This window comes from Nannobrachium achirus (genome assembly GCF_963921795.1).
Source record: "Nannobrachium achirus genome assembly, contig: SCAFFOLD_422, whole genome shotgun sequence".
Classification (NCBI taxonomy): Eukaryota; Metazoa; Chordata; class Actinopteri; order Myctophiformes; family Myctophidae; genus Nannobrachium; species Nannobrachium achirus.
The window spans coordinates 18,704-40,906 of record NW_027664652.1 but is presented as its reverse complement, the minus strand read 5'-3'; the positions used below and the strand labels follow the sequence as shown (position 1 = coordinate 40,906).

At 41.8% G+C, this 22,203-nt stretch overlaps 1 protein-coding gene across 1 annotated transcript in view; it reads right to left on the bottom strand.

Annotated features, from left to right (window-relative positions):
• LOC308280884 (anoctamin-9-like) overlaps positions 1–21,632 on the bottom strand; it is a gene marked incomplete at both ends in the record, with an annotated part of 31,925 nt that extends 10,293 nt beyond the window's left edge. The window contains 12 exons of the mRNA XM_080755194.1: positions 497–661; positions 2,015–2,119; positions 5,369–5,451; positions 6,454–6,514; positions 6,899–6,992; positions 7,939–8,073; positions 13,355–13,434; positions 13,745–13,874; positions 15,322–15,461; positions 17,962–18,087; positions 20,985–21,050; positions 21,621–21,632. Of these exons, the coding sequence (XP_080611320.1) occupies positions 497–661; positions 2,015–2,119; positions 5,369–5,451; positions 6,454–6,514; positions 6,899–6,992; positions 7,939–8,073; positions 13,355–13,434; positions 13,745–13,874; positions 15,322–15,461; positions 17,962–18,087; positions 20,985–21,050; positions 21,621–21,632 (1,197 nt within the window). The remainder of the gene's footprint in view (positions 1–496; positions 662–2,014; positions 2,120–5,368; positions 5,452–6,453; positions 6,515–6,898; positions 6,993–7,938; positions 8,074–13,354; positions 13,435–13,744; positions 13,875–15,321; positions 15,462–17,961; positions 18,088–20,984; positions 21,051–21,620) is intronic.
• Between the last annotated feature and the right edge of the window lie 571 nt (positions 21,633–22,203).

Here is a 22,203-nt window from a genome sequence, read left to right as displayed (position 1 = left end):
GAGGAAAAAAGGCACGCGCTGGTTGCATTGTTTTCCATTCTACTCTGAAACATAAAAAGGGCTTTATCTCTGAATGAGGTGAAAAGAGCGCCAGGGAAGCAGAGATCTGATTGTTTTCACGGCGACACTATAACGCGATGGTCGGCTCCCGTTTGGATTTTAGTTTCGCGAGCTTTTGTAAACAAAGGGATTATCTTCCTCAATCGTCAGTGGACACCCACGTGCACACGCACGAAGCTTCCGAGGCTCTTCAAAATAAAGCGTGAGTGAACGGCGGCAGCAGCAACAGCTAGAAATGTTATAAACCTGAGCAGCCCATGTGTTAATGATGACATCATACCTGTGTCATCACAGTGATGATGATGATGTAATGATATTAATAATGACATCATACCCATGTCATCACAGTGATGATGATGTAATGATATTAATGATGACATCATACCCATGGCATCACAGTGATGATGATGTAATGATATTAATGATGACATCATACCCATGTCATCACAGTGATGATGATGTAATGCAGGAAGGCTCCCAGCATCATGGCTCCGGTGTTGGAGTTGTCACTCAGGAACTGCCAGGAGCCCTCGGCAAATAGGACGGCTGCAATCACTCTGAAGACCACCAGCGCGCTTGTTAACCCTATGATCACCAGGATCTGGTACACGCACGCACGCACACGCACGCACGCACGCACGCACACACGCACACACACACGCCTTTAATAGACGAAAGTGCATCTCATTGATTTGGATATACAGTACATAATAAGTTAATCATACATGTATAATGCATCATGTATATTCAATATGGGGCGCTGAGTGGTGTGTATGTATCTCTATTAAGACACCTCAGAGTGCCATGCAACCAATTCTTGGCCATCTGGCCAGTGATGTATATGGGACCAGTTACTCATATATGGAGACCCCTGCATGAGAGTCAACAATGTTATGTCAAAACATGCCCATATGTGGGCATTACCAAATATGGGCATTCCCAGATATGTCCTTACTATTGATAACATAATATCCTTAATAATGTCCTTAATATTGATAATATAGGAATCTCCATATATGGGTATAACATGTGTGTTAATTAGTAAAGCCTTGGCAAGTTAGGGCCTGGGTTTGATACCTGGGATCTCCGTATATGGGCATAAGGGGTCCTTCATTAATATATATCCATATACATATATGGACTTAATATTAACGGAAAGTAGGGTGTAAATCAGATGAAAGCAGGCTTTTGGGCCAGTTAGGGCCTGCGATTGATGACATCAGAAAGTGGAACAGGAAGTGATGTCACAGTGACAGTATGGATATCCAGGGTTTGATGACATCACTTCCGTTAGGGAAGGACAAGCTACAACATTTCTCATGGTATACTGCGACCAGTATTATTGATAATAACGTTACCATCATAGTGACTAGGGATGGGACGATAATCGTTATAGTTTATCGTAATAATCGGACCAGTTGCACCAGACCCCTGCATGATAGTCAACAATGTGATGTCAGAACATGCCCATATGGGCATTACCAAATATGGGCATTCCCAGATATGCGATTAATATTGATGATATCGGGACAGGGATCTCCAATATGTGCATAAAACGGACAAGGACGTAATTCATTTGCAAGTGTGACTCGTGATGACATCAGCGATCTCCATACATGGGCATAAAAGGGACATCAAGCCAGAGCGTGATGTCAGAGCGGCAAACCCATTCTGTTAAGAGTGGTATCACAGTGACATCAGAGCATGATGTCAGAGCGACAAACCCATAGAACCACAGACAAACCCATAGAACCACAGACAAACCCATAGAACCACAGTGTCAAGCGTGACAGACAGATATACACACAGACAAGCTGTGACCGTTTTCATAGTAGGCCTAAACTTGCGACCTACAGTCGCAATTATATTAATGACATCACCATCACAGTGACACAGACGAGGACCAGTATTATCTATCATAATAAGTTATTATTATTATTAATGATGACATCACCATCACAGTGACACCGACGAGGACCACCATGCTGTGTAGGTAGCTGTATTTGTACTTGATGGGTTTACAGTGCTCATCGTTGACAATGTCCAGGATCAGCTCCTCCTGTAGGGTGACATGAACATAAAACACAACGTTATACTTTATTTATTGCACGGCTTGTTTGAATGCTTGATTCTGATTGGTTAAGCGCTGAAATCCTCAGTGAATTATAGGTGAATAACGACCGCTCCGCTCTATAATGCACCGCTGCCTAATCAAAGGCTCAGAGCTCCTGCTGCACTCAGGCTGCGCTGCATGAATTTAATGCCGTCACTAACATGTCAAACACACAGTGTCATTTACAGCTAAACGTTGCTCGTTGCGGGCTTCCGGGAAGATGGCGGAGGAGGTAGTAGGTTGAAAACGAGCTCCCTGAAAGTCGGGAATATAAACCTCACTAAAGTGCATTTAGGACAAAAAAAGTTGAAGAGAAAGTGTGAGGGAGATACAAGGACAACTCTAGATTCATTAAGAGACACATAGCGGTGCTATTAATAAGTATAAAAGACTCTAAAGTGTTCGACGAGAAGAAACAAAAATGGCGATGGAGGATCAGCTAAAGGAGGTAATTAAAAGCCTCGCCGACATAAAGAAGAACATGGAAGACTTCAAACAAGAAGTCAGACAAGAAATGGCGACTTTGAAGAACGAGATCAGGAAAGAAATTCAGGATGAAATAAGTGCTCTGCGTCAAGAAATGGACACACAGAAACAGAAAGTAAGTGGAGAAATGGAGGCGCAGAGAGTGGAGATAATGGAGGTACAACGCCGAGTGACAGAGACGGAGGAATGGCGAGTCGAGAAGGGAGAAGTGGTGGTGAATTTGGAGGAACGGGCGAGAAAGCTGCAGGAAAGGCTACTGGACCTTCAATCGAGACAAATGCGCAATAATATCCGAGTTTTTAACTGCCCAGAAACAGCAGAAGAGGGGACGAATATGGTGGACTACATGGGACAACTGCTAAGAACTGAGCTCGAACTACCGGAGAAGACGGAGCTCCAGATTGAAAGAGCATACCGTGCACCGACTCGAAAGCCACAGGATACCTCGGCGCCCCCCCGTTCTATTGTGATAAACTTTCATAAGTTTGACACCAAGGAGATGGTGCTTAGAAAGCTGTGGGCAAAGGAAATAAAGGTGGCGGGCAAACGACTTGGCTTTGATAATGAATACCCACCAGAAGTTGTGAAGATAAGAAAAGAATATGTCCCATTGAAGAAAATCCTGAAACAAGAAAAGATCTCGTTCCAGTCGCCGTACACGAAGCTGAGGGTTCACTGGGATGACGGGGTGAAGATGTATGAAACCGCGGCAGAAGCAGAACGAGACATCCGCGCGAGAGGCTACAAGCAGAGGACACCGCCACCACCACCAACACAGACACAGGATGCAGACCCGGCGGCGGGGGACGTGGAGGTGTCGCCGGAGACGGGAGCGGAGACGACAGGCGAGGCGGCGATGGACGAGAGGGAGAGACGGAGGAAGGAGGAGATAGAGAGATGGCAGCGAGTATTGAGGAAGAAGACGGGAGAGAAGAATGGAACGGTGAAAAAAGTGAAAGAAAGAGACAAGAACAGATAAAAAAGTGAGTGCGGGCACCGCACGATATGGGAAAGAAGGGACAAGGGGAATCTAGAGTTGTAATCGAATTATATTTGAATGATAGACGGGACTGACGAAGGGATGTTTAGTTTAGGGGGATTGTGTAGTTTTTGTTATGCTTTTTTACTCTTCTGTATAGTTGGCTAGATGCTGGAAGGACCCAAGAGTAGGGAATATTTTCAGGTCTAGAGAGGGGGCCCTATCCATGATGGGGACAAGCCCCTCAGTTTAGTTAGAGAGGGTAGGGGGTAGTCGCCCCTAGGTGGAAGTCCTGTGTGTGTGTGTATGTGTGTGATTAGTGTAGTAGTTTATTTGTGAGTGCGTGTATGGCATGACAATTGGATGTTAACATTATATTGGACATAGACAGGTAGAACAGATGAGGGGAGTTAAGTTAATAATTGATGGTTAATATTATGGGAATTATTTGAACAAAGGATGGTTAATAAGATGTGTATAATGTCACTGAATGTAAATGTGAATAACTCTCCAGTATAAGGACAAAAGGTATAACGACGGACACTAGATGGTGGAAATGTTCTATTGATAATGAAGATGGACATGTGAAAAGGAAAACAGAAAAAAAAAGAAGACAAAAAAGTAAATCCTGTGTATGAACAGTACAATGATGATTAATGTGAAGAGATGATGGTTGCCATGGTTTATTTGTTTGTGTAAAAAAAATCAATAAACGTTGCTCATTGCTCTCTTCAGGTTGATATATCAACCTGTCAGGCTCCTATCACTCGATAATCACAGCTGAGCGAGATGTTATCCCTTACATAAACCATAGGTTAAATAAAACACACTGTTATACTTTATATAAAGGTTAAATAAAACACAATGTTATACTTTATATAAACCATAGGTTAAATAAAACACAATGTTATACTTTATATAAACCTTAGGTTAAATAAAACACAAAATAAAACACACAACTCTTGCATTGACTTAGAATATATTTTTATTTGAGCATAACTGAGCATAGATATATGTAGCCTGGCGCTGCCAGCCTCTTTCACACACTTTGTTTTGCAATCACACCACCACCAACAGGGGGTGGTGTTGCGGTCTGGAACACAAGGCTAAGATATACTGTATGTGAAGCATAGTCTGGCGTCAGGGCTCTGTCTCTATATTCATTCCCTGTGAAGCTCGCCTCCACACAGTAATGTGATCAGGTGACCAAATAGAAAAGGGATTCAAGCAGATCAACATTTTTGACAGCATTCTTCATCGCTGTCCCGCCATTCCTATACACATCTACCGACATCAAAAAAGGAAGGTGCGGTGAGCCTCTGAGTCTGCGCTATAATGAGGTGTCTAAAACCAGTAGAGAAACACACAGAGGAGCACAGTCATGCAAGGCACGCTGGAACTACAGCTCCTGAACAGCGAGTAATGGAAGCTGGCATTTCTGTTCATGAAAATATATTTTAAAATGCCATTTCTGCTAAGCAGCAAGCTAAATATGCAGATTTTTATTTATATCAATAAATGTAGCCTCAGGATCCAGGCTAGGATAAATGTGAAGCGAAACGGAAGTGGGAAGGAGGCTTCACTTCCGCTTCTGATTCTCACCATAATAAGTCTTTCTTACGTTACCCCAGACTGTATGACGGGAGTCAACAGTCTGGCCACACGAGACTAGATCACCCCTAACAGAAGTGTATGAGTAGCATATTGTACTGTACTGTAGTTTACTGTACCTCCTCCTCAGACCAGTCGGACACCTTCCATTCAGACAGGTATGTAGCTCTGCGTCTCTTCCAGGACTTTAGGAACACAGTGGCTGTGAGGAGACAAATACAACATTTATTATATACAGAATATATACCAGTAAGACTCCCTAATCTGGAGATAAGCGACCGTTAGGTCGCAGCGTGATTTTAGGGCAAAATGTGTAGGAGCAGTGTCCAAAAATGTGTTTAAAAAATCGGTCTGATGGTGGCGCTATATGAGACAGATCCATGTTGATGACATGAGTGTAGACATACTGTGTAGCGATTTGCATGATTTTAGGGCAAAATCTGTAGGAGTAGTGTCCAAAAATGTGTTTTGAAAATCGGCCTGAAGGTGGCGCTAAATGGGACAGATCCATGTTCTAGTTTTCATTGTGCCAACTCACTACTGCCGCACAGGTCAGAGGACCAAAACGCACCGCATTAACAGATCATTAGTCTCCTTGGGTGTTATTCAGCTCTGCAACGTTGGAAGCGGTGTTTCGATAGAACAGTCTTCAACCAGGAAGAGTGTCTCCGTCAGGTGGAATCTTTTTCATTTCACCCTAGAAATGTATTTTAAGCGTGTGGTGGGGGGCTCAGACTGCGTCCACTAAGTAGAGTAAGCTTTCAACTCCCCACTGATAGCTTTGGTTTGGTGAGGGGAGAAACAGTTTGTTATTTTCGGACCAGACGATACAGCTTTCCGGTTTTACCAAGCCGGAGCGGAGGTAGAGAAACTTAATGTTAGGGAGACCTCCACTAACGCTATGGACCAGAGCTAACACACAAAATACTTTATGACATGTGTGCATGTGTGCACGAGCGCCACACATGGTGTTTACATATGTTTTGCATATGTTATTCAGTGATTTTGACTATTTTGCAGTCACTAATGACACAACATAAAACATATAAACAGTCCAGCAATATCAAAATGATTTGCCAATATATTAGATACTTCATACATATATACAAACAAAATGCACATATTATCAATTAATGCATGTTAATCAAAATGTACTTAGTATTCATACATATTCATACCTATGCATACCATGAATAAGACTCACCCCATACTGCCATGAACAGGGCAAATAACACTGTCCCCTCGTTGTCAAAAAGGAGGTTCACCTGTACACATCAATCAATCAATCAATCAATCAATCAATCAATCAATCAATCAATCTGTTCGGTGCTGCATGGATTTTGTGACTCCCCGAACCAAAATAAATTAATCTGCCCTAAGCCAGGTACAGGTGAATTTGTGAAGTTGTACCTTAGCATAAAGTATGCAGCCTACAGTTCTAATAATAAAGATGTATTATACCTTAGCATATGTACATGTGTCATTACCTTAGCATACAGTATGCAGCATACAGTTGTAATAATAAAGATGTATTATACCTTATAGCATATGTACATGTGTAATTACCTTAGCATACATACTGTATGCTAAGGTAATTACACATATAAGGCAGCATACATTTGTAATAATAAAGATGTATTATTTAATACCTTAGCATATGTACAGGTGTCAGACAGCGGCCATACTTTGCATTTCTTGTCGCACAGTGGACACATGACCGTCTTAGATTCACACACCTCCTTTCTGCAAGACAGCCATCATAACAGTTCACTTATTGTATACTGTAAGTGTTAAACGTGCTTTCTGCAAGACAGCCATCATAACAGTTCACTTATTGTATAAGTGTTAAACCTGCTTTCTGCAAGACAGCCATCATAACAGTTCACTTATTGTATAAGTGTTAAACCTGCTTTCTGCAAGACAGCCATCATAACAGTTCACTTATTGTATACTGTACGTGTTAAACCCCTTTCTGCAAGACAACCAACCATCATAACAGTTCACTTATTGTATACTGTACGTGTTAAACCCCTTTCTGCAAGACAACCATCATAACAGTTCACTCATAGTACAACTGAGTATAAATGAGACTTAAAGTCAGAGCAACACATATGTGACTTTAGATATGTGCATACAGTACATACTAAACGTGTTAGTGTTCAAACTCCATGTACAGTTTTTAAGATATCTATCTGCATGCACTGACTATAGTAGGTGAAGTAGAGCTCGGCCTTGGCTCTGACGCAGGCTCGTTTCTCACCGGCAGAACCTCTGATGGATGTCTGTTAGGACTCTTCAATGCTTAGCCCGATCTAACCCTCTGGTGGTATTGCTCTACTAGGTCTATCGAGAGTGCTGTGCTTAGCTTAGTTATTGCTATGCTTTGCTTAGTCATTCTTCCTGTGGTCAACTGGAGGCGAGTCTCTGGAATCTCGCAAGCCCAACCGACACGCTGGGTTTATATACACAAGGTTTCTACGTGTGACGTGGCATGACACGTTATCCTAGCAACCACTCCTTATATGGTTATTGCCATTGTACGGTTTATGATGTCTGCCCCATGGTCGCTTATCTCCCGATTAGGGACTCTTACTGGTATAAACTCACATGAGGGGGGAGGTGTTGAAGAAGGTTTTATATGAACTCACATGAGCGGGGAGGTGTTGAAGAAGGTTTTATATAAACTCACATGAGCGGGGAGGTGTTGAAGAAGGCCACACCGTACAGGAACACTATGACCCCGATGAGAGCAGCAGGGACCAGGAGGGTGGTGTACCATCCTAACCACAGGTAATACAGAGCCACCTTCTCCCCAAAGTAGTTCCTGATGCACACACACACCACACACACACACACACACACACACACACACACACACACACACACACACACACACACACACACACACACACACACACACACACACACACACACACACACACACACACACACACACACACACACACACACACACACACACACACACACACACGTCAGGGGGCATGAGAAGATATGTACCAACCTCAGTACGTACGTGCGTGCGTGCGTGGTCAGGACCACCACATACAGGGTCCCCAAATTATTATTATTAGTGGCCAAGGGCACAAAGTGCCAAAGGCCACTCATTGATATTGGACTTCATCATAACTATTATTATTATTACGCCACTTTTTCTCTAGTGGCTAGACCGTGCAGTCACTTTTTACGAAACTCGGCAGTATGGCAGAGGACTATGCCAAGCGGCTAAAACGTGAAGCTCGCAACAATCGGCCAAAGGGTGGCGCTGTAGGAAGCCTTTAAAAAATGCAAACTTTAAACAGGTATTGCTCATGCTCTGTTTGAGGTACAGCCATAAAACCTGTATACACTTATGCGTCTCCTCATGCCGAACAACTTTTACACTCTGACTTTTGACCTCTGACCTTTACTTCCCCCACCATTTTTAATTATATGAAAAACAGTCAAAATCTATCTCCTCCTGGGTCACATGCGCGAAACTGTTTTTACATGAACTTTGGACCAATACGGTCAGATCTGTGTCAGCGGATTTTTTTAAGTGAAACATTATTTTTTAATAATTCACTGAATATTGCAGTTTCATGCAAATTATTCTTCTGCCTCTAAATCATACATGCAAAGTGACACGTTCATGGCATTTGGCAAATATGTAGAGGGTTAGTCCAAATATCACTGAAAGCAATCTTACTCCAATTGGCCAAAGGGGGGCACTATACAAAGCGTTTGAAAACTCAAACTTTAAAGGGGCATAAGTCATGCCTCGTTTCGTTTGAAGACATGCAACTTGCTTACACGCGTGCCTTGACTCAAGCAGAAGACATCTGTGTCTTTGTTAAGTAAGCTCCGCCCTCAGATTTTCTGCCATTTTGAGCAGTTTGTAAAACGCTTAAACCCGCTTTTATTCCAGAATCTTCGTGTCACGTGCACAGAACTTTTTTTACATGAACTTTGAACCAATATCTAAAGATCTGTCAGATCGATTTAAAAAAAATGTAAACACTCTTTTTTTTTACAATTCAATGAATATTGCAGTTTTATGCAAATTATTCTTCTGCCTCTAAAACATACATGCAAAGTCAAATTTTCATGATGAACTACTGTAGAGGGTTAGTCCAAATATCACTGAAACCAATCTTACCCCAATGGACTAGTTTGCAAATCCCGCCCCATTCTGCCCTGTTACTATGATAGCCCTTACCCGTTCAAAGATATGAGCTCCGAAATGATGTGCAGTGTGTGGATTATGGGATGTGAGCATCAATGTAAATACCCGTTCCATTTAACGGCTACAGAGATACTGTGTACCGATCTGCATGATTTTGGACAACATCTGTAACAGGGCCAGAACCCCCCCCCCCCCCCCCCCCGCCCGCCCGCCTGCCCGCCTGCACACACACACTCCCCCCCCCCCCCCCCCCCGTGTGTGTGTGTGTGTGTGTGTGTGTGTGTGTGTGTGTGTGTGTGTGTGTGTGTGTGTGTGTGGGGGTTTGTGTGTGATTGTGCATGGCCTGAACAACAGCGCCCCTCCCTTAACATGGTGTGGTCACAAAAGGTACTGTAGGCTAAATAGATATAGATACACCATAAAAATGCTATTATACAGCATACGATTCGTGAAAGTGACAAACGGGCTTCACAGTTATGTCAGGTGTGTTCATATGCTGATGGTGATGCGATTTCAGATCAATTGCTCCAGCCACCGAGGAGAAACGCTGAGACAGACAGACACTCACTCACTCAGACAGACACTCACTCAGACATTCGCTAAATTATAGTATAGATGGGACATTTTCCCTGGGCAGATTATTTTTATAGTGGCAGTGAATGGGATTTTTTATGTTTTCATAGCCTCATTACAGCTATATAAAGTACCAAAGGAAAAACATCTAGGTGATATTAATAAAAAGGGAAGACAAAGGTACAGTAGTTACATTGCAAAACAGGGGGTTTCCCCGAAAATATATGTTTTAATTTGTTTAATCACAGTGGGACAGAATCACTATTGCAGATTCTTTTATAGTGGAAGTGGATGGGATTTTTTTTTTGTTCATAGCCTCATTACAGCTATATAAAGTACCACAAAAAACACATCTACGTGATATTAATAAAAAGGGAAGAAAAGGGTACAGTAATTAAATAGCAAAACAGTAGTTTCCCCCCGAAAATATATGTTTTAATTAGTTTAATCCTCTGGATCAGAGAGAGAATAGTTCTTAGAAATAGAAAGCGCATTGCATCTTGGGTAGGAAGAGGAGAACTATAATACATAATAGGCTGGCTTTTCGTAATTCTGCCCATTTAAAATATATGTACCCAATCGTAACTAGTTAGACCATTGATAAGGTCCATGTGAACTAGTTTGTTGAAGCTTATTCATTATGATGAGCGAGATCGCCCCCTACTGCCGCGGCCGTACTGGACGAAGGTCGTGCTCCGCACTGCGGACAGTTTTTGAAAGGCTGAAGCAACATTCTCCACTGCACAAACTCCACCCCCGATAGCAAAAAGTGAATGTTTTTTCTGGTTGGCCAGTCAGGGAGTCTCAGGGACCAATCAGAAGGCTGACAAATGGTCTATTGGTCACGTACATTACATGAAACCTTTTTTTTAAACGACAATTATGTGTGACTGCCATAGTGAAGTGGGTAGTCCCTCTGCCTGATATACGAAAGGTTGTGAGTTCAAACCCCACATCAAATTGAGTTGATGTTAACATTCTGGATGCCCACGGTGTGTCAAACTCTTTAATGTTGACACGTCTGATCTAACTCCAGATCATGTTCATGTTTAAAACGAGCCCTTCTCTACCGGCCGTTATTTTTCTGTTCTGAGTGAAAGAAAATATGATCACTCGAAAATGTCAGAAATACTCAGATTACATTTACTGATTTCACCCAAGCCTCCAAAATATGAAAAAAAAAAAAAATCAATAAAACCAAGGCACTCAGCCTACATAGAACTTTTTTTCCCCCTTTTTTTTTTACAAACATGATTATCAGAAGCTGTGGCTTTCTAGTGTAGTGGTTAGGGCACATGCCTTTCATGCAGAAGGTTGTTGGATCGAATCCTGCCTGTGTTGATATAAGCATAGAACCATCAATATTGGTAGATTTGTATAGTTTGGGTCCTTGAGCAATGTCTGATATGGAGCCTTCCCAAAAATGTCCCTCCTTGATTTGTATTTTAATGTCCGCCATTACTAAATAATGTATTTTGCATCATAACTCCTGAACCAAGCATTATAATACAAACTGTGATGTCTACAGCTATGTTGTGATGGCCAAGGATTGCAATGATATCATGTACCAGCTCAGTGGCCTAGTGGTTTGAGTGCCTGCCCTGAGACTGGGAGATCCGGGTTCAAACACCAGTTGGGTCATACCAGGGACTCTAAAAAATGGGACCCAGTGCCTCCCTGCTTGGCACTCAGCATCAAGGGTTGGAGGGTTGGTAAGTCACTGTGACATACTAGCGTCATGTCCAGGGGGTGTACTTGTACATGAAGATAGATATCATATTCTATCTAATTGGCTAACATTGAATTGCAGGGTTGCTCCTTTTTGAACAAAAGAAAAAATCAACAAAATCAACAAAATCAAGGCACTCAGCCTACATATTGTAGAACTTTTTTTTTCTCTCTTTTTTTTTAACAAACATGATTAACAGAACCTGTGGCTGACTAGTGTAGTGGTCAGGGCATATGCCTTTCATGCAGAAGGTTGTTGGATCAAATCCTGCCAGTGGTTGATATATGCATAAAACCATGACAGTTTGGGTCCTTGAACAATGTCTGATATGGAGCCTTCCCAAAATATTTTTTTATATTTTTTAATATCCGACATTACTAAATTTATTTTGCATCATAACTCCTGAACCAAGCATTATAATACAAACGATGTGATGTCTACACCTAATGTATGTTGTGATGGCCAAGGATTACAATGATATCATGTACCAGCTCAGTGGCCTAGTGGTTTGAGTGTCTGCCCTGAAACTGGTGGATTGGGTTTCAAACCCTGGTCGGGTCATACCAAAAATCACACATCCGAAAATCACACAAATCAGTACACAGTATCTCTACAGTGATGTAATCATGACGGATTTGTCCGATATCATGTTCTATCTAATTGGCTAACATTGAATTCCAAGGTTTGCAGGATTGCTCCTTTTTGAACAAAATGTCTCAAATCATGAACGCAGCCTGCTGTATGTGTGAGATTTTGCACACACATTCCCACTAGGCCAAGGAACAGATGCCACCCTTCTCACATTGGCCTGTTATAGCGCCACCAGCGGGTCAACTTTTGCAAAACACATTTTTGGAGCAAAATGCCTCAAATCCCGCATGCAGCGTCCGATTGCTGTGAAAGGCCCAAGAACGTGTTTTTTTCACTTTGGCCTATTATAGAGTCACCAGTAGGCCAAAAAAAAAAAACACTTGACCTGCCGGAGACCTGTTCGGAAGAACACTGCTTCTAGTTTTTCTTTGATTTCTTCTTTGCTTTCCCTTGATGCTGTTTTGCTTTCCTGCCTTTTCTGCCTTGGCCACTTTATCGCTGTTTGCAGCTATATTTATTATTATTACCCATATATATATATATATATATATATATATATATATATATATTTCTTTTTTGTGCCATGTTGTTTTCTCACTTCTCACTAACAGTAAACAACCCAACATAACGTTTAAGTGTATAGAGGGTATCTACACAAGTGACAATTTAAGGACTTTTTAATACCTCTAAAACGACAAATTAAACATTAGCCAAATTGTAAAATCTACTGTGCATGCTCACAACGATAGAACCGTGTTATACAAGATGTAATGCCTCAACTCTTCGTCAGGGTCCACAGTTTAATATGATTATTTTCAGGGTCACGGCCTGTAGGTGAACTGAAGTAAAGTCTTAAGGATGCTGTGCTAGTATTGTCCCTGTCAAAATAATAATAAGAATAATAAGAATAATAATAATGATATTCGGGCTAAGAGTAAGACCAATATAAGAGAAATGTTAGCATTAATGGACAGGGTGTGTTTGTGTGTGTGCGTGCATGTGTGTGTGCGTGCGTGCATGTGTATTAACCTGATTTCAGTGATCGGTTGTTTCTTATGGATGGCGGTCCATTGGGCCCATTTTTCCTTCAACTCTTCCTGCTTCTCTTTCTGAAACACAAACAGAGAGCAGCAGTTCAGCACAGCACAGCACAGTACAGCACATTACAGCACACTAAAAAGGATCTTGTGCGGTTCTTGGGGTGATAGCTATACCCTATATGGAAGTTTCAGCAGGAATCTTTTTATCTGTTGTCTCAAGTAACGTCACTCTCTCACACACACACACACACACACACACACACACACACACACACACACACACACACACACACACACACACACACACACACACACACACACACACACACACACACACACACACACACACACACACACACACACACACGGTAGAACTCACCTCATGTAGGCAGAACTTTGCATCAAACACTTGCTTCTGTATCAGTTCCCGGAGGTTCAGTTCATGACCTCCTGATTGATCGTTCGTAGAGATGTAGGTGTGATGTGCGATGTAGTGAACGATCCGTATCCTGAAAACAGATATAACTCATTATCATTACCAGTAAGACGCCTAATAACTCATTATTATCACCAGTAAGATGCCTAAGGGCAAAAGGCGACCTTGCGCAGGACGGAATTCGCACAGGAGGGAATCCATTCGCAAGTGTGATTGGAGTTGCGGTTGGTTGTTTAAGTTGGACAAAATGTGGACAAAATGTTTTCCCAGTTATGGATATGACGTCTGACATTGCCGCGTTGTGTCAGATTGTCCTGGGTTGGCTCTCATTGTGTCAGTTTGTCCTGGGTTGGCTCTCATTGTGTCAGTTTGTCCTGGGTTGGCTCTCATTGTGTCAGTTTGTCCTGGGTTGGCTCTCATTGTGTTAGTTTGTTCTGGGTTGGCTCCCACTGTGTTTTTTTGCTAGCAGCCAGTTCCTGGGGGCCTGACTCAGTGACGCAGTGCCCTACCAGCCTCATCCTTCTCTCCCTGACCTTGTCTGTACAGAGGTGTTTAGCAAAAATCTGCTTCCTGGTGGTGTCATAAATATAATAATAATAATAATAAATATAGCTCCAAGCAGCGATAAAGTGGCCAAAAACGCCTCAAATCATGAACACAGCCTGAGATGTGTGTGAAATCTTGCACGCACATTCCCACTAGGTCAAGGAACAGATGCCACCCTTCTCACATTGGTTATATTGCTACCAGCGGGTCATATATCACATATTTTTATTTTTATTTAATTGTCCATACCGTTAAGTTCATGGACGAAAATAGGGCCCATTATGTTACTAACAATTCATTGTGTTACCTGGTGCTCAAAACACTGATGCTGGCCTTCAAAGCAGACAAAGGTATGGCACCTCCACACTTCAAAGCCTGATTGAACCCTACAACCCCACCTGTTCGCTCAGATCAGCTAACACAGGGATGCTGGCAGAACCTTCGCTAAAAAACCCAGGACAACGATCAACTCTTCCTATAGACATCCTGGCCCCAAACTGTGGAATAAACTCCCTGTTGCACTTAGAACGGCAGACTCACTCCCGTGTCTGAAGACTCACCTCTTCAAATTCCATGTTAGCCCATAGCGATTCAATCCAATTCAAAGGAGCTTTATTGGCATGACAAAACATGTTTCTGAACTTAATAAAAATAGTTGAAAATGGGGAACATATACTGTATACAGTTGGAGGGGGTACAGCATTGTGTAAACAGAGCTTGTCACATTTTGTCGTTATGTAGCCTACCATAGCACTTGCCTATGCCCCAAATATGTAATTTAGATAGCATTTTTAAAGATTGTCTGTTATAATTTGTTTATGAATTTTTTTACTGAATAAGTGCTTTGCTTATCTATTTTTCTTATATTAGCCTACCATTTCTTTCCATTTGATGTATTGATGTTGACATACTGATGCTTATTGTTTATTGTAAATCGCTCTGGATTAAGAGCTTTGATGATGTTGTGTATTTACCTGGTGGTGAGGTCGATTTTGGGGTCACAGCTGGAGTTACAGGCGTCAGACACCTTCAGAAGGTGCTTGTACCTCTCAAAGAGCGTATCGGGTAACCAAATCCCGTAGAAAACAATGTCGTTGTTGGCGTCTTTGCTTTCCTATGGGAGAACGAGACAGAGGTTATTAGAATGGATTTAAAAATGGTCTAAGAACTGAACAATACATTTTTCTTCTTTTCTTTTTACCCCTTTTTTCTCCCCAATGTTGTCATTATGCCAATGAATTCCTCCTTGTCTCACCTGCCAGTGAGGAGCCCCCACCGGGAGGACTGTACTGTTGTATCCTAGTGACTCACCTGCCAGTGAGGAGTCCCCACCGGGAGGACGTACTGTTGTATCCTAGTGACTCACCTGCCAGTGAGGAGCCCCCACCGGGAGGAGGTACTGTTGTATCCTAGAGACTCACCTGCCAGTGAGGAGCCCCCACCGGGAGGACGTACTGTTGTATCCTACTGACTCACCTGCCAGTGAGGAGCCCCCACCGGGAGGACGTACTGTTGTATCCTACTGACTCACCTGCCAGTGAGGAGCCCCCACCGGGAGGACGTACTGTTGTATCCTAGTGACTCACCTGCCAGTGAGGAGCCCCCACCGGGAGGACGTACTGTTGTATCCTACTGACTCACCTGCCAGTGAGGAGCCCCCACCGGGAGGACGTACTGTTGTATCCTACTGACTCACCTGCCAGTGAGGAGCCCCCACCGGGAGGACGTACTGTTGTATCCTAGTGACTCACCTGCCAGTGAGGAGCCCCCACCGGGAGGACGTACTGTTGTATCCTACTGACTCACCTGCCAGTGAGGAGCCCCCACCGGGAGGACGTACTGTTGTATCCTAGTGACTCACCTGCCAGTGAGGAGCCCCCACCGGGAGGACATACTGTTGTATCCTAGTGACTCACCTGCCAGTGAATTGCGAATGAAGGTGGAACTCAATGCTCTTTTCGAGAATAAATATTGACCTGTCTGACCTTTGTTCCTGTTTCTGTCTTTCTCTATTTCTTTCCTCCTTTCTTGAAACTGCAAAATGAATTTCACCCACTTCGTTACACTCCGTGTGAAGATGATAATGTGACGATATACATTTGATTTGATCTGAGTTGAGTTGAAGTGTTACACCCGGGTATAAAATAATGTCTACTGTTTTTTAGAGCAGGGGTTTTCAAACCCTTTTGGCTCAGGTCACCCACCCTGCAAATACATTTTTCATCCACGGCACCCCTGAATTACATTGTTATTTTTTATCTTACATCATATTATGCAATGTAAATATGCACACCACATAGGCTATGTGACGGAGAAATATCCGTTCAATCAGAACTGACAGAAAATAACAAATTATTCTGAGGCACCTCAGGACTGACGTCACGGCCCACTTTGGGAAATGCTGCTTTGGTGCAAAGCTTCCCATAACTGGTAGTGTGACTGACTGTGGCAGTTCACCTTGCCACTGAGGCTACATTTGTGACATTTACAATGTTTCCTGTATTTCCCCCTATATATTAACCTAAACTATTTCACACAACACGGTTTAAAGTTGTTCACGGATATTTATGATTGTTTATTGTAATTTGCAGAGTGTTATTTGAAAATGTTTGTTTGTTTTCATACCACATGCTTTCTGGTTCTGGGCAGTGGGGAAGGACCCGATAGAAGCATCAGGCTGCCTTTTATGTGCCTGACTCCATTGTAGGGAGTATGCTTGGTCCCTCCTACTGATCATTACCTGTGTGTAAAGTTTATCATATGTGAGTCATTATTTGAGTAAGATGTGTGATGATGCTTAATGTGTCAATGTCCTTGGACATGGTTACTGGTTCTTATGTGACTTGTGGAATCAATTCAAGATTGGTACTTAAGTCTAGTGGGAGGGGCTTAGCCTTCATTAGAGAGGGAACTTCCACCTGCTCAGGTAGTCAGAGTAGGACTGTGGAGCTGAACAGACTCAGGTGCGTTTATATGCACAGATGTATTCCACTTATATTCAGAATGACTGCTCATTCAGAATAGAAATGCTCATATAAACGTTTAGGAATGGCCATTCCGGTCTGACCGGAATTAATTTTCATTCTGGTCTGAAGGGGTGGTATATGCCGTTTCAATCGGGATACATTTGTCATATAAACGCTCCATTCTGAATGAACTGCTGTCTGGAATAAATTAAGTATGTTGCACCGAGTACCCCCCCCCCCCCACCCTTCTCCGACCTGAAGTATACTGAAGTACATGCCCACAGTTCTATTCCGAATGAATACTTTGGTCATGTAAACGACTGTGGAATGAGGGATACTTGTATTCAGGTCCTATGTAAACGTTTGGGTATGAAGCTCTATTCAGAATAAGTTCATTCTGAATGCCATTCTGAATGAGCATATAAACGCACCCAATAAATGACAGATCTGGCCAGTCATTTTGTAAATAGTTTGTGATGTGTTTTATTTTCGGTGGACACTTTCAAAGGTGAATAAAACACTTGTGCTTTTGCTACAAAAGACTCTGCCTTTTCTACTTTTGCTATTTTTGAAGTTTGAATCGAGTGCCTTTCGGACCATATCCTATCCTCACTCGAGAGCAGAGTGACACTGACATTGTGGACTTACTGTGACTGTCAGGCCCTTTGCTTCCAGTTCCTGGATGAAGGCTTTCTGCTTCGCTTTCTGCTTCTTCAGGTGGTCAGCTCCCTGAGGATCACTGAGCTTGGCCACCAGGATGTAGTCATGCTTTTCCTGTTTCACAACATAAATGGTAAATGGTGCATTTATATAGCGCCTTTATCCATTGAAGGTTTACAATGTGCATTACATTAACCCATTCACACACACATTCATACACAGATAGCGGTGGAAACCAAGCAAGGCACCAACCTGCTCACCAACCTGCTCACCGGGAGCAACTAGGGGTTCAGAGTCTTGCCCAAGACGCTTCCACATGCAGAGATGGGCAAAAATACATAGTATTTTGATACAAAATACAAATACTGGGGCAAAACATTTATCAAAATACAAAATACAGTACTTGCATATTAAAAAAAAAATACATATGGGGCAGACTGGGCATCTGGCATACCGGGCATATGCCCGGTGGGCCGCTAGGCCAGAGGGTTGGGGGGCTGAAAAAAAAAAAAAAAAAAAAAAAAAGGGGGTTTTCTTTTTGTTTTTTCCAAAAAATATTTTCGGGGAGTAGTGAAAGTTACAGGTAAGGTGAGTGCGATATAAAATGTAAGCTTACCATAATCACAGTAATCCTAATAATTTTCAATCATATTCAAGGGCTTTTGGAGAAATGAGACAGACAAAGAGCCCTGCAGAGGGGAGGTGATTGTGTCAGACTCTGTGTCCTGCTGGCAGCTGATGCCAATAGTAACGGCCCCTTGGATCAAAGGAAGGCAATTATGTCTCTCTGCACTGTCAACTAGCTGCTACAGATGCATAATTTTCAAGCAGACTGGTTAATTCGTTCTTAACTTATTTTGTTTCAACTTTAAGGAGTGCATTTCTCATAATAATTATAATAATGGTGGTATAAGAGCAGCAACAACACTAGTTACTAGTATCAACCTTTTCTCAACCTTTTTTCTGCCAGGGCACACATTGCCAAAAGATCCCAGCTTGCTAATGCTAAGTTGTTATTTGCCAATGTCATGTGGAGGAGGAAGTGATTTGGTAAGCAACACAACAACAACAACACAAGCATGGCAGTGGAATGTGATGATCTATCTATTGCAACCAGTGGTGGAAAAAAGTAATCAAGTGTTTTACTTAAGTAAAAGTATCAACACTGTGATGCAGAAATACTGTTACATGTAGAAGTCTGGAATTCAAAATGTACTTGAGTAAAAGTAATCCAAGTATTGCCATGGTATCAAAATGTACTTAAAGTACAAAAGTAAAAGTACTCATGCAGAATCCCATTTCAAGTTTTCAAATGTACTGTAGCCTACACAAATCATTTGAAAATGGTAGATCTACAAGCTGGCAAAGTGTTGCATCACAACATATTGTGAGCTTGTAGATCTGCTATTTTCAAATGGCCAAAATGTAGGCTGTGTAGCCTATGGCTGAAGTAAGTAATGTATGTTTTTTTTTTTTATAATTATCTAAATCTACACAAGCAACTAGTAGCCTAACTAAAGTTTCAAATAATTGTAGTGGAGTAAAAGTACAAATATGGATCCAAGATGTAGTGGAGTAGAAGTAAAAGTATTGGAAAATTAAAATACAAATAACTCAAAGGTGTACTGAAATACAGTACTTGAATAAATGTACTTAGTTACTTTACACCACTGTTGGTAATGGTCAAAAAAGTAAAAAGGTTTAGAAATGCTTGCTGCTTTAGCTCTATCTCTATCTGGTTCATGTTTAATTGCTTTTAAGACCCATTTACTTGTGAACTTGTAGATATATGTTTTCACTTGTTTTATCAGGATACCAGGGTTAAAGTGCCATCATGCACCTTTCTTAGTTCCCACATCCCATATGGGTGTAAAGGACAGCAGAGAAAATAGATACTGCATGTACAGTTCTAGGCTACACATACAGTATTGTCTCTGTGTATTGATTATTGGCCTTTCACTTTCAGCATTATCACAGGTTATACAATTATTATTAAAACACTGCATTATTTGGCCGTTACACTTACTGTTATATTGAGCAATGAAATGCACATTTCTAAAATATAATATAACCCAAGTGTGTCCACTTCTCAGATCAATATACTTATTTCCCATTCATTAGCTAACAAGCCAAATTTCTTATTGCATGCACATTTTGACATGCAGTCATGTTCATACTCCCTTTGAGAACTGGTGAGAACTGTACGCTAACTTATACAATTTATGGATTGTGTAGTTGCCAGTGGGTTGTGTAGTTATCATTTATGTTGTTCTGTAAAAGTTGTGGTATTAAGAGCTTGTGTATTTGTATGTGCCTCGACTGGATGAGTCGGTAGAGTATCTGCGTGCGCGCGCTGGTTGGGGGCTGGTCTGGGCTAAGATGCCAGGGCTGAATTTTAGTCCCAGTCCGTCCCTGTATTTAGCCACTTGCATGCAAATCAAAATAGTTAAAATCACTAAAACAATAGAAAGAAGTTAAAGTTGTCCTTTAAGAACATTTTGATTTCAATACTTTTACTCAAGTACATTCTGAATTCCAGACTTCTACTTGCAACAGACTCAGACTACGTTCTATTCTACATTTCTAACAGACTATTTCTATGTTGCAGTACCGCTACTTTTACGTTTAAGTAAGAAATGCAAGTATTTTTTTCCCCCACCACTGTACGACCCCACACCAGAGCCTTGTATTCAGAGAGAGTTGCACCACATCCGTTTACTTCATGGGGCCAGGTCTTCCACATACACATCTATTGGCAAATAATGACAAAGTGCGGACCGGAAGTTTAAAGAATGCATTGGAGTCTGAGGGAAAAGTGACATTTAGAGTTACCGTATACATGAACCACGTGACCGGCGCTGTTTCTGACCTCGCATTGGCAGAACTATCTTTACAAGGCTCTGCCCCACACTAATCAATCACTCAATGTGACAGAACAGGGCATTCTTTGCATTGCTTTCAAGCTGAGTCAGCAGCATGGAGAGATTTTTCTTTTCTTTTTCTTTTCTTACCACAGGAGGAAGTGTTGACTGGTCTGACCCATTTTCTCCAGCCACTTCTTTCAGTTCAAAGCTGGACTACAAGTCAAGACAACAGAATAATGGAGACATTGTAAAGGCACTAAGGCAGCAAGTCAAAGTGTCATCACTCATCACTCTGTAGCAGCTGATCCGCAAGCTCACAATGCTCCTAGATCTGCTATATTATTTATGTTCACTGTTGAATCACCGTACCGTATGTATTATCTCATAATATCAGTCTCATATTCACTGTTGACAGACATTCATAGGTGATAGATTATTGTTCATGCATATTCACTAGTGATGCATTATTGTACATTCATTCAGCACTCATATTTATTGAGATACAGTACATATTAACTCACTTAGTCCTAGTGTAGGTGGCTAGTGTCTATTTTAGAGTGTTCAAATCAAATGGACCCTTACAGGTCTAACTCTGAGAGTGTACAAATGGAACTTTCACTTAAGTACAAGATCTGTGTACTTTTTCCACCTCTGCCTGTCTATGCTACGAAAGCAAAGGTCAGGGTAGATAAAAAGATATCTCGATCCAAGCCTATAGTTAAGTGAGAAGCTATAATAACGTCAGAACATATGTAGGCTAGGATAGCTTTATCTGTGACCTACCTGACAACTCATTGTGGAGACAGCTTGTAGCTCTGACTCCACCAGCCTACAGAGTGAATGACATTAGAAGCTATTTAAACATGTCTTGTCCTGCCAGGCTCCCTCCAACCAGACAGTCTGATCAGTATGTTTGTCTCATGGGACCCTAAACCCAGAGAGAAACATAAGAGCCCCTTCCCCCAGAGGTATGTCAGCATCCTGGGAGTGACCGTTGTGCTCGACATCATTCAACCCCCTCTGAAAATTAGGTTTATTAGTGTCGCCACTGTGCTTTTGACTTAGAACTTGTGAACTATGTTCAAAACCGTTATTTTTGGAGCATTCAGTGTCTTTGCAATTGTTTTATATCCATTTCCTTTTTGTGTACAAAGCAATAATCTCTGAACTTGTCTGACCATTCCTTAGACATGTTTCTAACTGCATGCTCTAATCACAGTCAACAAGTCAGGCCAGGTTTGCACATCTGATGCAACTATTTAAGCCCTTTTGCTGTTGACTACAGATGTTTTCAGGTCTAATTAAGAGTTGAATAATTTAAAGTGAAAGTGACATTGAAAGTGTCATTTAGCATTGAATTTGTCAG